The sequence below is a fragment of the Lontra canadensis genome, unplaced genomic scaffold (assembly GCF_010015895.1).
Source record: "Lontra canadensis isolate GAN:19392208 unplaced genomic scaffold, GSC_riverotter_1.0 scaffold31, whole genome shotgun sequence".
NCBI classification, from domain to species: Eukaryota; Metazoa; Chordata; class Mammalia; order Carnivora; family Mustelidae; genus Lontra; species Lontra canadensis.
Genome location: NW_022631025.1, coordinates 9348166 through 9366432, shown reverse-complemented (window position 1 = coordinate 9366432; position 18267 = coordinate 9348166). Strand labels below are relative to the sequence as shown.

The following is an 18267-nucleotide window of genomic DNA, read 5'->3' as shown; positions in this document are numbered from 1 at the left end:
CCACATTCATACGCGTGGTCTAAAAACCACCAACAAAATATATTTGGTCATTCTCTCTGGTTCCAGGCACAGAGCTCCCCAAATCCTTTGAACTTCCTAAGTGATGGGAGTGGATTTGTTAATCATGGTAAGTCGCTTTCAACCACACCTGAGTTTATGCTGATGAGGTGAGTCTTGTGGACTCCAAGACAGCTTTAGAATGAGGGCTGTCACCTGAGGAAACAATCAGGGGATTAGGAGCCTAGAAATCCCCACCTCTCAGGAAAGAAGAAGGGCTGGAGGTTGAGTTCCATCATCAATGCCCAGTGATTTCATCAATCATATCTATGCAGTGAAACTTCTTTAGAAAACTCCTCTTTTTTAATCATTTAAAAAAAATTTTTTTTCAGCATAACAGTATTCATTGTTTTTGTACCACACCCAGTGCTCCATGCAGTCTGTGCCCTCTCTAATACCCACCACCTGGTTGCCCCAACCTCCCACCCCCCCACCTCTTCAAACCCTTCAGGTTGTTTTTCAGAGTCCATAGTCTCTCATTGTTCACCTCCCCTTCCAATTTCCCCCAACTCCCTTCTCCTAACTCCCCATGTCCTCCATGCTATTTGTTATGCTCCACAAACAGCATTAGAGCTTCGGAGTTGGCGAAGACCTCCAGGTGCTGGAAGGGTAGCATGCCAGGAGAAGCCATAGGAGCTCTGGCACCCTTCCCTCCATATTTAGCGCTATGACTCTCTTCCATTTGGCCATTCTCGAGTTGTATCTTTTACAGTAAACCACTAATACTAAGTAAAGTGCTTTTTGGATGCCCTGAGTCATTCTAGCAAATTACCAATCTTGAGGAGCAGATCACAGGAACCCCTGAATTTGTATTCTAATGGGCAAAAATGTGGGGAGCTTGTCTACCCCATTTTCTGCTGGTATCTTAAGTGGGGGCAGTCTTGTGGGGCTGAGCCCTTCCTCTGTGGGGCCTGGGCTAACTCCAGGTAATTAGTGTCAGAACTGAATTTAATTGTTGGGTACCCTGTGGCATCTAAGAATGAGGGCCTTGGTTGGTGTGAGGAAACACACACACACACACACACTCAATAGGTAAACACTGAACTAAGGCTCCACTCCAGGTGCAGCCTTGTGTTCACACACAGGTAAGAGGAACTCCTCCCTCCGTGGACATCAAAGAGTAGCGGGTTTGACTCTCTAACCCAGAAATTACCTGCTCCCTGAATATTAATGGCTCCCTGAAGCAGTTTACTCACCCACCAAAGCAGGATGATAATTCTACTCAGGGAAGGGGAGGTTCTGGAACTATTAACACAGTAATGCACGTATCTGACGTATCTAGAAGGTGCCTGGCTCATTGCAGGGACCTTAAAAACAACTGATTGAATTCCAACTTTCAAGCATAGGAGAAGACTAAGGATAGCACCAAGGTTCATACTGAGTATGAATATTTCAGTATCCCATGTGATATCATCAGTCTGAGATATTCCAAAGTAATTAACACTGAATATTGCATTCCTTTGGCAAAATCCTACTGGGCATGTACCTTCTGCCAGGTAACCATGTATGCACTGGGGAGACAGTGAAGACAACTGACAAAGTCCCAGCCTCCTGGGGTTTATATTCTCTTGGGAGAGACACAATAAAACAAGTAAATGTGGATGTGAGATGGGGGTAAGTGCTAAAGAGGGGAAGTAAAGTGGGGTGAGAAAGCTCAGCGGTACTCGAGTGTCAGGTGATTTTATGCAGGGTGGCCTGGGGAGTCCTCATGGAGAAGGGGGAGGACCAGCCATGCAGATATTGGAGGGAAGGCATTCCAGGCTGGGGAGACAGCCGTTGTAAGTGTCCTGAGGCACAAAATTCTTGGCATGTGCACAGAACAACAGCTGGAGTGCAGAAATAGGACAGGTGGCAGTAGATGCAGTCAGAGGGAGGAGGGGGCCATTTCCAGGAGATGTTCTGAGACCATGGTAAGGATTCTGGTTCTTTTCTGAGTGAGATGGGGCACCACTAAAGGATTTTTGCAGAGCAATGAGGGGATCTATTTTTTTTTTTTTAATCATTCTGGTTGCTGTGCTAAGACTAGGGTGTGGGTGGGGACTAGGCAAGGGTGGAAGGAGGGAGACCAGGTGGGAGAGGGATGCAATAATCTAGAGGCCAGAACACTAGCCTGGCCCTGGATAGAAATGGTAGAGGTGGCAAGGGAGGGCCAGACTCTGGTTGTGCTTTGAAGGTCACATTGGTAGAGTGTGCTGTTGGAGGTCACTATTGCTTAAGTCAAGTTGGGTGGGCTACCTGAGAGAGAAATCCCAAGGATAGGGGCCCATGCACACAAGGGCACTAAAAACAGGTGTTGCTCTTCTTACAATGTTAAAAAATTCAATGATTTGTCTATAGGGCTTAGGAGTTCATCTGTTTATTATTAAAAGTGTGGCTCCTGGACCAGCAGCACAATATTGCCTAGGTGCAGAAATGCAGACTTTGTGGCCTTTCTCAGTTCAAGTCCGAATCTGCATTTTTAGCAAGATACCCAGATGACTTAAATATACACTAAAGTTTGAGAGCACTCACCTAATTTGAACCATTTGGGGAACTGTTCAAAAATGCAGTCCCCACCCTAGAAAAATTAAGGTAGAATCTCTGGGAATGAGGCCCACGCATCTTTACCAAAGTTCCCAAGTGGTCCTGGTGTGTAGCCTGGGTTAGAATCCCAGATCCAACTCTTCGTTCCTGGAACATTTCCTCTGCACTACTAGGCTTAAGGGGAAGTGTCCTCAGAAGCCCATCTCTAAGAGACAGCCAGATCTAGGGTAGCATGAAGGTATGTAATTAGAATAACCCAATGTTCTAATTTATTGGGGGCAGTTTCAACATAATTATTAGTGCCTCCTTTCACTCTCAAGTGTATCCGGGTTTAGATGAGAAATTATGTTCTCCCAATATAACACAAAATGGCTCTGTACTTAACATTTTTGGATGATAAAGTCCTTGTAAGAACAAGTAGAACAAAATGGCCGCCAGCTCTTGGTTGGACAGATGAATTCCTTATATGACTCCTGGTGTTTAGATACTGGTCCTTAAACTAGTCTATATACAGCGTATCAGAAATACATCAATTCCCGTCAACTGTAAGGAGGGTTGGGGAAAACTGGTCTCAAACCAAAACTTGGGGTGGGATAGGGTACGGTCAACTGTTGATGACCCACAAGCTGATTATCAGGATGTGATTATCCAGCCCTTAAAAAAAACTTTTCCTTCCTTTTCCCTTTGGATTTTTATTGTTCGTGGAGCTACTCCACCCTCAGGTTCAAAGGGAAAAAGAGAAAAGGTAAATAAAAAGTTAATTGAGCACTCCCACTAATAAGCTTGGTGGGAAAGAAAGTGGAAAATAATGCGGCTGTTTCTGGTCACCTGTGAACTTAGATCCTCTTGGCTCATCCCTTTTTCCAAATTATTACCAGCTGGTTTGACGTCTTATTGAAAGCCTACTGATTGCTGGTAAAATTACCCTTGCATTTTCAAAACTATGTGATCTTCCAGAAATAGGCCTTGGAGGCTTTCCTTCCTGATTAACCAAGGACACAGAGCAAGGGCAAGGTAAGCACCTTGTCCTTTCCCCCAGTTCCCCTCATCTTCTTCCTCCCCTCACCACCCATTCCTAGAGGTAGGTGGATAGAATTCTTTAAAAATATTTTTTGAGGTAATAAAATTATTTTAAATCACTTAAAATAAATACCATAGTAACTGTTGTGAAAATGTACCCAAATAAATCTACAGGCAGGAGAAGGGACTCTTGAGCATACAGGCTACACCACAGATTTTCCTAGCTACATCCCTGGGATGGTTACAGATGCTTTTTTGAGGCAACCACAGTATTAATGTTTAAAACACGTTCTGTTTCCATGTGTTTAAAATGTCTGGACTGAAGTGTCCATTGATTGATGAGTGGATAAAGAAGATGTGGTACACACACACACACAGGAATATTATTCAGCCATAAAAAAAATGAAATCGTGCCATTGGCAATGGCACATATGGAGCTAGAGAGTACCATGCTAAATGAATTAAGTCAGTCAGAGAAAGACAAATATCATATGGTTTCACTCATATGTAAAATTTAAGAAACAAAACAAAGCAGCAAAGGTACCAAAAAAAAAAAGAGAGAGAGAGAGAGAGAGAGAGAGAGGCAAACCAAGAAACAGACTTTTAACTATAAAGACAGATTGCTGGGTTACCAGAAGGTAGGGGGATGGGGGAAATGGGCGATGGGGATGAAGGAGGACACTTGTGATGAGTCGCATGGATTGGCTAATCACTACATTGTACACCTGAAACTAATACCACACTGTGCTAACTAACGGGAAATAACAACTTTAACAAAGATGTATGGACAAGAAACTATCCGTGCAAAGTACAATAACCAGATGCGGGGAAGCCAGTGGAAGATAACTCTCTAGTCCTTTCACTATTAATCGGAATATAGGTGGGTACTGAGTTAAGGCAGGTAAAACACGAGTACCTGTTGAACTGGAAAAGTTGATCCATGGAATCCCTAGACATTCGAGAGGCATTTTACTGGGGGTCTGAGCATTGGCGGGGGCGGTATCTGTTTCTTTTCCTGGGCTGCAAATCGGAACTAGCTGGAATGCGGCAGGAGGTGTCTTCAGCAGAGGAAGCAGGACAGCTGGTCTTTGCCCATCAGGCCGCAGATCAGTAATAACCTGAGGAGCATGCCTTATCTGGGATCTCTGTTAACGGCTGACCAAAGGCATTTCCTTCCAGAGCTCCTCAAAGGCAGAAACTGGGGTCCTCAGAGGCAACACTGTCAGGAGGCCTCAAACAAACTTAAGAGCCTGGATGTGGTTCAGCAGGTTGGGACGGTGAGTCCGCTCAGAATCTTCCTCTTCCTTACGGGTGTCCATGTCTTTTCAACCCTTATTCTAAACTACCCCCTGACTTGCATGTGTTATGGAATAGGGCTTCCGTCGGCGAGCCAATGATATCAGGTATTTTAATAAGGAGTTCTATTTCAAGGTGAAATTTTGGGCTGGATCCTGAGCTAAATATGGTGAGCCCCCCCCCCCCCAGCCAGGTTTGGGAAGACCCTGACTCAGGATTAAAAAGAGAAGAGAGATTATTGATCAGAAGAACAACATCAACAAAAGGAGTCTCCAACCATTCAAAATGGCAAACTCTGGGAACCAACGACATGGAAAAGAAACAGTACTGGCCACGGACTCAAGCATTATTATGTTTTCTTTACCCACAGACTGAAGCGTGTACTTCACACACAGCCCTCTAGCAGCAGGCCTATGGAGGTTTCAGCATCAAAGGAAGCGCTGGGGGGAAAAAAATATGGTGCCCCTTGGCTTTGGTGGAACATCTCAGAGAGAGACTCACTTGGGCACAGGATTGTTTCTGCACATGTCTAAAGGCCTAGGCGTCACACTCCTGCAGTCAGTGCGGAAGGTAAATACAAATAAGCAAATGTTGTAACGAGTTAGCCTGTGCAAACAGGGAAAAGAATGTTGAGAAAAAATAGCCTTGAGTCAGAGTGAGTCAGAGTTGGTGAGGCCAGGAATGTCATTCCTCACCCTGTATGTGGCTCTGGATTTTTAGGTCCTTGTTTTAATCTCTTTTCCCAACATGAGAAGTAGAAGGGGTTTATATGGAAAGAGAGGGTAAGTCTCCAATTCTTGCATGATTTGGTACTATCTTGGGTGAAATATACTCACAGACAAATTATGTTGGCAGGGCGTGGGCCGTCCTTGCATGAAAAGCCTGTGACCCTGACAGGGAATGCCCGGGGCCTTATATTAGCTTCATACTCTCAGCTCTCAGCCTCCAGGGCCCCTCCTTCCCCATCTGAGATGATCTGCCCCCAAACAGATCTGGTTCCGTTGTGAGCTGCGGGGATCTATGGCACCATATCTCTCAAGTTCTTTGAGACTCTCCCAAGAAAGATACCATTTTAAGAAAAACACACTAAACCACTAACGAAGAAAGAAAACCCTTTCTGGTCTCATTTTAGGGCATAACTTAGGCAAATGATCATCGGAAATTTGGAGTAACTCTAAAATGAAAAGTAGTGAGATCTTCTTTGCTTCTCTACTTCTCCACGAAGGAAGTGTTGCAGAAACCAGTGGTTTCATCTCAAGGAAAGAGCTCATCCAGGACTCTGCTTCCATACCCAGAGTGGCGTAAAGACCAAGGGGGTAAGGGACAGCGAGCAGTGTAGCTGGAAGTATCCAATGTTGTGGTAGGTCCTTTCTGCTATTAATTAAGGTTGCCTGCAGCTTCAATGAATGTAAGAGTGGAGATGCTTACGGTTGGGCTATTTATGATTTTTTCTGAGTTCTTCATTAGCTCTGCTGTTGACAACATGAAGGGGCTTTGCCAAACACAGGGTGGCCCAGCCTTGGCTCGTCTAGCTTAGCCCCCCTTAACTTTAAATGCAGACCAGCCCTCGCCCCTCTTCTTAAGAGAAACTGCGCTCTGCAGCGATCTCAGACAGGAGACATCCACACCCGCACCTCAAGGTCACAATCCACCCAAGAGTTGGCCACACACCTGGAAATTCATTATTTACGCACGCAGAGTCAAGGCTCTGAGGAGTTGGACTGGCTTGACTCTAACTAAAGATTTCTCTACACAACATAGTGTTTCTTGATGTCATCCCAATTTAACAGACTGCAGAGCAATCAAGAAAGGCAAGGCATCTGAGAAATGCTGGTCTAAACTCATCAGAGACTAAAGCCCCAATTTTCTGTTCCAAACACTGTCATGAACGACTGGAATTTGCCTGGAGTTACTTACTGTCAGCTTGTCCTTCGGCGGGATCTATCCATCTAGAAAGTAAAATCACCCAGACTAAAAGCCCCCAAAGAGCTCCCTAAATTTTCCAGGAGTGATGAGACACACGGTGCTGAGGGTACCTGGGGCTCCTGGTCGTGACCGCTGGGGTCCCTCTCGTAGCTCTCCGCATACAGTCTGATGGTGGCCCTCATGCCACTAGAGGAACTGAGCCGGAAGATGAGCCGAGACGCATCTGAGAAGATGATCCTCAGGCCCTGAGACCAAGAACAGCCAGAAGGGATCAGTGAATCATGGGAGACACAGGTAGAAACAATTAATACCTACATGTGGTTAATGCTGGGGGAGACTTAGGGGCATAACTATGAACAGATGTTTGAGTTCCTTTGGTCGGGAGTTGTGGGAGCCAGAAAGTGGCAGAGGGACAAGGAGGGGGTGATATTTAATAAATGTCCCTGGGCCCAAAGTTCGTCCCTTAGAAACTGCTGGATGCAGTGGGAAGAGGCAATTTGTCTATTACAGTAAAGCAAACTGCCTGTGTTAAGCCCACCCCGCGTGCTACTAGGCTTTGCTTTAAGTTCATCTCTTTCGATTTCTCCCTTGGTAGCACCCGAAGCCTACAGTGACGTGGTCAGGTCTGGAGCCTCAGCTGGATCCCGTGGTTCCTGAGCACAAACTCTTCTCCCTGGCTCTGTCCTTCCTTCTTACTCTCTGACCTGGCTACAAGGATGGCATGGGGGGCAGAGCTGAAGCACTATTAATTTGCTTTTGGCTCAGAATGCTTCCATTTTCCATGCCCCTGTTTTCATTAGTGCAGGGATATTTGAAAAATAGGACCGGAAGATCATATTGGAACATTTGTTGAAGGACATTTGTTTTCTTAAGACAACTGATAAAGCCCTTGTTATAAATAAGCATATCGGCAAGGGCCAGAGGATAGAAGAAGAGGAAACAAAATAATTAGTCTGGCTGCTTGTTATTTCTGAAAAAGGAGAAGTCTCAGGCAACTTGGACATCAGACATTTTCCCTAAGAAATTGGCCCTTGAAACGCATCTGGCCTTAAATCATGGTTGTTAAGAATAAGCTATGATTAAAAATATACCTGACATATAAATTCAACTGCCAATCCCTGACCCTACCCCCATATCTGCTGGCGTCAGAGGGAGGGTGGGGACCACTATGATTCCATCTGCATGGTTTTCTGCTTTTTAAGTTTTGTTGGCACATTTTGTTCCTGTCCCCAAACAACAGCCTTAGCCTCATTTGTAGCGATTCACTGTTTGCCACGATGCGTGTGACAAAAAGGAGCCAGCTCCCTTTCTGGCAACTCATCTCTCTCTGATACTAGCTTTGCAAAAAGGGTGATACTAACCAGGATTCATTCACTGGGCAAACATTCTAGAGTAGCTCCTGGGTACCCGGTCTTGGGCTAAGTCCTAGGGACTTATGAAAGTCCTAGGGACTTTCTCTTATGAAGAGAAAGACACCATCCTTGCACTCCATAAGCCTGGACTAGTCACCGCAACCATAGTATAAGGAGGGGCAACCATCTTCCTAACCACCTTCAGCCGGAGGAGTGAATAGTTAGGTCATTCCAAATGGAGTACATGCCCCAATTCCCTACTACCTAGTAAGTGTTCTAGACCAAATTATGTTCAGACAACGAGGCCCCAAAGGTTCCATGACTGCATCCATGGTCATGTTTCTACAGACTCCTTTGAAGCTGTCATTTCTTTATAAGCTTGCACTCCCCTTGTCACCATATATGGGACACATGAGTAGACAACTAGTCGCTCAGGACTATGGGTTATGCCTAAGTTGGTTAAAGCAATATTTAAGATCGCAGCCCTAAGTCCCCTGTTTTTATAGATTCCAAACCATTGAGGCCCCCTCTTCTGATGACCACCCAAATTCAATCCTTTCCTGTAGCTCCCATGACACCATTAATGTAATTAACGAATAATTCATTAATAACCCCAGAGTCTTATACAGCCAGTGGGAGGTATTCAGAAACTCAGGCCATAACAAACCATCAACATGTATTATCAACTCACAACAAAGCTTTTATACAGTGAAATGATGTTACTTTTTTTTTCTTGTGGGTCGCCCTATCTTTGGCTGTTCTTCCAGAAGGCTGGTTAAAATCTACACCTGCTAGCCTGGAGTAGATTTTGCGTTTGAAACGATGGCAAAGGTGTGCATGAGGTACTGCTGACTGCCCAGCCTTCTCTCTTTCCTAAGGACACAGCCATGAGATCTCGCCAGAGAACCCCTGTTGCCTTGTGAGACCTCCAAGTGGGGAACATCACCACCGTTCTCCTCCTCCACATGGCAGGACAGAAGTTCTAGACTCAGCCCAGTTCTGGGCTGCAGTAACCCCAGATCCCTGTCTGCCAAGTGTCACTTTGATGTGGGAAGCTGCCCTGGCGTGCTTGGGTATCTCCATGTTCTTTCAGCGAACTTAATGAATGTACATTCTGAACACAAGCCATGTCCTCTCCAGTATGCATCACCACCTACTTTCAGTTAAATTACGAGGCCAGAGTCACCACTAAACAAGACTTGCCAAGTTTCTAAATGTTCCGTGATTCCAACTAAAGCATACCCATCATACATTTTGCTTTTTTAAATTTGCAGTTTAAACCAGGGGTTGGCAATATAGGTTGTCAGCCAAATTGGACGGGCCACCTAGTTGTATAAATCAGGTTTCATTGGAACACATCCAGTCCTTTTGTATTCTCTAGGGCTGCTTTTGTGTTATAACTGCAGAGCTGATTCGTTAGAACAGAGACTGTCTGGTCCATAGGGGCTAAAATATTTACCGTCTTTTATAGAAAATGTTTGCTAACCCCTGATATAAACCACTACATTATCTACAAAGCGAAAAACTTACACTTCAGTTCTACCCCTGAAAATGTTTTATCTATGTGCCTTATCAAAATCCCAAGACAGAAAAAGTATGAAGGGTGTCTAATCTGTGCATTTCCACAGGTATTCTAGCCATAGATTTATCTAATGTGTTTTGACTTGAATCAACTTACTTCTGACTGACTACTCATGACAAAAATGGATTTATTAAATTCATTTTCATTTCTCATCCTCTCTTTCCTTGCAAGAGTCTACAGGGTCCTGCCTCATAAAACTCATTTTTGCAGTCACTCTAGGAATATTCTTGGAGATTGTATAAAATTCCACACGAGACATTTCCTCAAGAGCCAAGTGTTGGGAAAGCCTTTCCTTCCCTGAGGAACTGGTATTTTTTTGTCTTTCTGACAATAATAACTCACCATAGTTCCCTTTTCAACATGGCTGCCAGAAGACTTAATGCCAAATTTGAGGTTCAGCCCAAGCGGATCCTTATGACTTGCATAACTATGAATTTTTCTTCTTCTGTTCTTGACTCTCCATTCTTATTTATATTTTCCCTAGTCTTGATTTCTGTTTCTTATTTATATCCTAACAACTTCATTATGCATGTTTTTGCTGCCACAAATCCTCCTGAAGAAACAAGGCCCAGCTAGAAATAAGTAAAAGAAGTTCCCATCTCAGCCTGAACCCTAAAGAGTTGGAATTGCTGAAATAGGTCTTTGGGTCCTTCATCAAGCTTACAAGCTCTGGTAGAGCAAAGCCTTATGTTCCTTGTTCACCATTTATCCCCACAGCCCAGGACAAGGGCTGGCACAGACTAGGCCCTTTACAAACATTTCAGTGTATGTCACTGATTGTTTGACACCTGGGGTGAGCACCACTGGAGTGTATCCTTCCACATTTAAGGAGGGCTCACAGGCCAAATGAAAACACACTTAGGTTCTCCATCAGTGAACCGGGATAAACATATTTACCTGGAAGGGTAGTCATGAGTAATGCTGTATCTACTTAACCTTCATTTTTAAGGGTCCAATTGGGGTCAAGACAATGGAGTTGAAACATGGTAGGTTCTTGTCCCCACTTGTGTGATGTTAGACAAATCATAAAGCCATGGATTGCAAAATTTGCTGCACACTGGAATCGGCTGGGGTCTTTCAAAAATATTGCTATCTGGCTCTTACCCTAGACACTGTAATTTAATTTGAGTAAGTTATCACTTAGGCGCCAGGATAGCAAAAGCTCTCTGGGTGATCCTACTGCATAGTCAGATGTAGGCATGCCAGTAGTAGTCACTTTTGTCTGGGTCACCTGCCTCATGGATCAAGTGACTGACTAGATCGCCCACCCATTTTCAGGAAGATCCCTTTAAGATATCCGGTTTCAGCTGTGTACTCCCAAGGGACCGGAATCTCAGGAGTGCTAATAAAACGTCTTGCTGCAGTGTCCTGAGAGCCTCGTAATGCCTTGCCAATAGCGGAACCATTACAAGAATCTCCCTTGAGCCATCTGACACTAAGAACTTTCAGCACGATCTCCTCAGGGATTCCTAAAGCTACAGTGAAGGCATCCATGACACCTCTGTAGTCATAGCAACAACAGTAGCCAGAACATCCAAGATGACACAACGGCCCCAAGCTCAAAGAAGGGGAAGAGATGCCGTCTTCCATGTTAAGATCATGTTAATTACAGAGCAGAGTATCCAAGGGGCCCATCTGTACCAGCCCAGCATTTTCTTCCCGTTGAGTGCCTGCAGCTGAATGCCTCGGTGACAAGTGTGGGGTTTTGCCCACCTTCGCTTTGTTCCAGCACTGTTAAAAGGGCTGTGCTTTCTTGCAAGTTTCTCCACCCCCAAAATCTTCCAATGTGCTTCCAGGTACCACTAGAGCTTCTATTTTTCTCCCCACACTTGCCCCTCTTTGGTTTGCTGCTCATGGAGAGTCAAGTTTGGAAATGATAAAGCGGTGGAATTTTGGCTTGGCGTATCAGCTAGTGGTCTTGAGCAAGTCACTTAAAGCTCTACAAGACTTAGTTTCCTAAAAATGGATGAAAGACAATACGGTCTGACTTCCTGGGTTGCTGTGAGCATCAGATCAGAGAATATATGTGAAGAGTGCTTTGACAATTATAAATCAGTCTATAAATACCATTCTTATGTTAAGCTTTTAATGAACATGGTACTATGCTCTTAGTCATCCGGGCTTCCAGACTTTGCAGAAGATTGCCAAATGAAGCTTGAATGGTGATGGCTTATGGCATATTTATTTTTAAATTAGGCAGCATTAAGATTAATTTTATTTTAAGGGCTGTGCCATGTTCTCTGAAATCACTACTAAACTCGCGGATCTGTTACCATTTATCTTCTCCATCCCTTCCACCGAACTGACTTCTTTGACCATAAAATGCCCCTTCTAAGTTGATCTATTTAGACCATTAGGGTCCTGAAGCAAGGATCTCAGAGTCATCGAGGCCACTTCCTCCCTTCCCTGGAAAGAAAGGGGAAGTTAAATACTGCTTCAGGTAACCGCTGGTCAAGAGGGGAGCTGGAACTTGAGGTCTTCTGACCCCAGGCTTATACTTTGAGGTTGAAACATAAGAGACGGCTGAGAGCCACACATTGCTTCTCGTGACATATCTGAACAACATCTCGTATGTTTTCTACCATCTCCCAAACGAGCACAGAGCCTTACGTAGAACAAGTATGTGATAAATGCTGGATAAATAAATATTGATTGTTTTTTAAGCCCTCATGTAAATCAATGCAGAGAGATGTGCAAGTTGCTAAACACACACACAGAGCTGCCAGATGTTCATTTGGAGACTACAGAACATGTTGGAGCCAGGCGGGGAAGGAGGAATTATACATTACCAACAGTTACTTGGCAGTATCCGACCCCGTCAAATAGGATGTAGGATGGATTCCAGGGGAAAAGAGCACATGGCCCTAAAAGCCAGGACAATGTCACATATACAGTCAGTTGGCCGCACCAGGCACATGAACCTGGAGACAAGACAGGCGTGGAAGAGAGACTCTAAGCCTAATTCACATGTTGTCTCTCACGGGGGATCCCAGAGATTTGTCTGGAAAGCCTCAAGGTGAAAATACTGCTGTGTAATATCTGAACCATATTTTGCAGAAGAAAGCATGTAGCTTCTAAAGCAGAAGATTTAGATTGGAGAGACATCTCTCTCCATGAAGAAAATTAACTAGAATTACCCATTTTTCTTTGTTGAAGTCAGAGTTAGCTGCAAGTGTGAGTTCAGAAGGGGTTGAGCAGGGCAGCAGCTCGTCCATACTGTGCCCTCATAGAGATGACAAACAGGAAGACAAATTAGAGAAAAGCATCTTTCCTCTTGGCTGGCCTGGGCTTCAGCTTCTCCTTCCCCCACTAGCCCAGGTGCCTTTTGCAGTGCACTAACTACACAGCCATACCCAAGTGCCCAACTTTGGGGAGCAAATTCTCATTTAGTCTTTTTCACCACCAACCCAGCTCTCTTGGAGACCAATAATTGCAAATAATTATTTGGGGGAAATCAAGGCCAAATGACTTCCTAAGTGCTCTTTTTAAACATATGCCCAGCAAAAACTGCATTAGGTGACGAGAGCACTACTGGGAGAGAGAAGACCTAAAAATTATCCAGATTCCAACTATCAGATTTGGAACAATGGAACTAGGTCACATATGTTCCATTTCCCCTCATCATTGGCCAAAATGGCTGCTGATCCCCGTTCACTCAACACCAGCCTCAGTTCTGGGATATTTTGGAATCAGACATACTTTACCCAGACAACAGAGGTAGCTTCCTCTCTCAGTTCCTGTGATAGTCCACAGTTTTTTCCTTTTAATATTTGTTTCCTGGTAACGGTTACCCTCCTAACTATACACAGAATTAGTAGTTCGGTAGGAAGTAATTATGATGTCATTCATTCCAGAATACTTAGATTCTTATCACACATCTTAGCAGGATTAGACTACCAGCATTTTAGAAGATAGTCCTAAAGCAATCAACTTAGGTCAGGGGGAGGTGCTTCGTTATAAAAAAACTCCAGTGAATCAGAAGCAAAGTAGTAAGAACTTACCAACTAATCAGAAACACTGTCTCCCTCTCCTTACTTCCTACTCAACCAATAGGTCTTTATGAAGCAATGAATAAGTGTTTGGTCTTTGGAAGATGAATAGCAAAATCACAGGAAAAGTAGCTATTATTAAAAACATTTTTTAAAATACATGGTTTTCTTTTTTTTTTTTTTAAGATTTATTTATTTATTTAAAAGACACACTGAGGGGCACCTGGGTGGCTCAGTGGGTTAAAGCCTCTGCCTTCAGCTTGGGTCGTGATCCCAGGGTCCTGGGATCAAGCCCCACATCGAGCTCTCTGCTCAGCGGGGAGCCTGCTCCCTGCCCCCCGCCTGCCTCTCTGCCTACTTGTGATCTCTCTGCCAAATAAATAAATAAAAATCTTAAAAAAATAAAAAAAGACACACTGAAAGAGGGAGAGAGGGAGAGAATCTATATAGACTCCCACTGAGGGCAGAGCCTGACACGGGGCTCAATCCCAGGACTCTTGAGATCATGACTCTGAAATCAAGAGTCAGATGCTTGGCCACCCAGGTGCCCCTAAGACGTGGTTTTCAAATTGTCCTACCAAACACCTCAGTTGTCTTTATGTAGCACAACTGCAGTGTTGTAGAATGAAAACTAGAGTTGCGGATTGTAAGTATTGTAACATCCCAGTAAGAACACTATTGCCTACAGGAAATCCCAGTTCTTTTTTTTTTTTGTTTTTGTTTAATTTACAACAGAGATCACAAGTAGGCAGAGAGGCAGGCAGAGAGAGAAGGGAAGCAGGCTCCCCCCTGATGCGGGGATCGATCCCAGGACCCTGAGATCATGACCCAAGTCAAAGGCAGAGGCTCTAACCCACTGAGCCACCCAGGCACCCCAGGAAATCCCAGTTCTTTATCTGGAAAGGCAAACAACAGTTTAACTACATTAAATGAAAGAAAGACATTTAGTCTGACAAGATAGTTTTCCCTGGGCCAGCTCCCATTCATTCTTCAGGGCACAGCTTAAATCTCACCTCCCCAGAGCCCTACTTGAGGTGAGCTCCCCCCACTCTGCACTCCCAAATAGGTTCGTTCTCTGTAATACTGTTCACTGAACTCTATAGTGATTACAAATTTAATTTCAGTTTGTCTTCCCTGCTAGATTCTCCCATGTGCCGGCGTATCCTCAGCACCCAGCAAGCTGACTGGCACATAGTAGGTGTTTGGTTAATATTCAGTGAATGGATGAAGGCATGAATGAATCACGCTTCCACTGTCTTCACTGTATTGTACTAAAGTAGGAAAGGGATATATATTTATTATGAGGATTTTTTTAACCTCACAACTTGCAACAGAAAAAGGATTTTTTCACCCAGATTTCATCACAATATACATGTAATGACAACACCTCCCTCCCAAAACACTTCTGTCACTCCACAGAGGAAGACTGTTTCTAAGTACTAACTTTCGGATTCAACTGAACTCTATAGGTGGGATCATCACCATGACTGAAATGATTTCTTAAATTCCTTTTTGAGATGCGCAGAGCACACTCCAGCAAGCGGCATTGTACAGGGATAAGTTGTTCACAACAGTCTCTCACTTGGTTCACGATTAGAATGTGATGAAAGTTGAAGGTTGACCAGTTAACTCTAAATTGAGAACTCAGTCCTTGGCACCGAGATTCTCCAATCAGTTGCCTTCAATGATGCCTCCAGAAACGAGGCTATGGTAACTTTCTCTCTCTCTGCTAACCAAGGGTTAGTAGTATCACAGTATATATTAAAATGCCAAAGGCCAGACAGACTAAAACGTGATTTCAAAATTGCCAATTTACTTGCTTCATTATTTCTAAATACTGAAATTAAAAAGTGCAGACACCTTCCCGCGTATTAAAACAACTCTAAAAGCAAATTAACTTTGCAGTCAGTCTTCAAAGTGTGCTTTTTCTCTGAACTAATTTCAAATGGTCCTTTTTTCCAGGTTGAGGACAACATCAAAATGTTTCCACACAGCCTGCATAACTTGAAGAGGTATTAATAAGCTGAGAGCTGGCCTGACATAATCGAATTGGATTTGGTTTTCCACATCAGCTAACTGGTATGCTTTTATTTACATCAGGTTTTTTAATATCATCTGAACTGTTACTGGCAAATGACTTCAGCACTGGTGGAATTTCATGATTTTTGATCTTGTTAAATAGAAATACAGGCATGGGACGAGTCATGAGGAGAGACTCAGTTGCTTAAATTTTGCTGCTGGTATCAAGTTTGCTCTCTTCAAAGCTAATTTTCAAAATACAGGTCATGGTTTTGGCATCGATGCCCAGCCTAGTAGTACTTGATGCTGGTACATCTGTCATACTGTCCATCTTTCACACCACCAGGACTGGAGTATTCTTTCCGTCAGGGCTGGAAGAGTCTCATAGCCATGAAACATTGAGTGGTGACTCCGGGAGATTTGGGCTACAAGGAGAAGATGGGGAGGTTAATGGTAAGAGGTAATCTGCTGCTGATGATATTCCTTGGGTTGTTGATGGCTAAGGAAGAGAGAGAGAGTGCTTAGCACCATGGAAAACCTTGATGTTTGTACACGGAACTCATCCTTGAGGAAAGAGTGGGCCACCCATCAAGACTTAAGGAGCTGCCTTTCTCTCATCTTTCCCATCTTTTTACAAGGCATAAAGTGGGAACCTCTTGAATTAGTTGGCAACTGGGTCAAACGGATCCCTGCTCCCATAGGAGCTACTGGCTTACTTTTCCCACTCTTATTTGAAGAAGCCATCATCATTCATTCATGTGACTAGATTTTTCCTGAAAATAAATAGTGACATACCCTCATGGGACAAGAGAGAATGAACCTCAGGTGTTGAACCATGCCTCATTAAATTGCTATTTCTAAATCAGAATTCCTTGTGGATCCCGCTTAATGGAAAACCACAGCAGCTTTCCTCTTGGCACCCAACATCACAAAATGATCAGCCACTTGGAGGCAGCCACAGTAAATTCCATGCGACCTGGACAGGTCATGGGTAGGCCAATGGGGTCCCTGGGAATTCAAGTCAGGGGTTGAATACTTCAGGGGTTTCCTTCTTGCTCCTTAAATGACCCCCAAAGGGTCTCACAGACAGGACAGACTTTGCTGAACATTCCCACAGCCGTGAAGTGGATGGAGGGCAGGGCTTATCACTAGAACAGGATTTTAATTTCATTTTGGATGGAGGAACATTTCTTCTTTATCTCTGGAGATATATGTAAAACCATTTTTTTCCCACAGTCCCTTTCCTGACTCTAACCCCAAATCGAGGACAAAAAGGAGACTGAGCTGCCTTAAAAAACCTTTCCCTTTCTAGAGCAAAGTGGGTTGGAGGAGATGGGGGAGGAGCGGGCTCAGCGAAAGCAAAGAACTGTGACTTTGAATCAATTCACAGATGACTCAGAAACTGAGGAGGCCTTCCCATGTCTTCACATGACACCCTGCAAAGCTGTATTTTGTTCAGTGCTGTTGTCCCTGTTTTTCTCATCATATATGGTCAGTAAATGACAAAATCCTTCTTTCCCAAGGATGCTCTCTTAACCCAAGCTCTTCTAGTTAACCATTTATTAGTGGTTATTACATGTCAGGACTTCCCATGTATTATCGAATTCTCCCAAGGGCTCTATGAAGAAGCCACAATGATTATTCCTATTTTCACAGATAAGGAAAGGCACAGGGAGGTTGAGTAACTTCCTAAGATCACCCAGCAAGGAGGCGGCAGAACTGAATCAAACCCAAGACTTGCTGATCTCAAGCCTGTGCACTGGAACGCCTCCCACACCCTTTCCTCACACTGATATGAAGTCAGGCTGAAGATTCTGAAAGGAGGAAGCGACTGATAATTCTGGAATATCAAATGGATACCAGCCACTGAGCCTGGGGCTTTACAGAACTTTCTCCTCACACCTTCTCTACAGCCTATATGATAATTATTACCAACAGGCGATCTGCCTACCCCAACAAGTTGAGAAAAGAAAGAATTAAATAATGTACCCAAAGTCACAAATTGAGGCAGGGACAAAGCCTTCAAACCTATGTCTGCTTGACTCCAACAAAATACAACCCTGGAGAGGCCATAGCAGAGATGTTGCATTATTATGTTTCCTTTGGGTTTTACTAGGCAAGGCCTACTGTGTTTGTCCTTATAGATCAAGTCTCTTCCAACTTCATTGTAAAACAATATATAATTTAGTAGATTATTTTAAATTACAGTATTCTCTCACCAAAAAGACAGATAATAACAAAGGTTGGCAAAAGCATGCAGAAATTGGAAGCCTCATATACTGCTGGGGAGAATGGAAAGCAGAGAAATCGCTCTTGAAGACCATATGGCTGTTGCTTTAAAGACTAGACCTAGAGTTACCATTAACCTAGCAATTCCACACCTAGTGACATACATACAATAATTGAAAATCGATGTTTGCTCAGAAACTTTACGTGAATATTCACAGCAGCACTCTTCATAATAGTCAAAGAGTGGAAACAGCCCAGGGTGCCTGGGTGGCTC

General features: G+C 43.9%; 1 protein-coding gene across 1 annotated transcript in view; it reads right to left on the bottom strand.

The window, feature by feature from the left end:
* The window catches only part of PGM5 (phosphoglucomutase 5), a 194283-nt gene that overhangs the window by 33860 nt on the left and 142156 nt on the right, over positions 1-18267 (bottom strand). The window contains exon 10 of the mRNA XM_032866566.1: positions 6933-7067. Coding sequence (XP_032722457.1) covers positions 6933-7067 — 135 coding nt within the window. The remainder of the gene's footprint in view (positions 1-6932; positions 7068-18267) is intronic.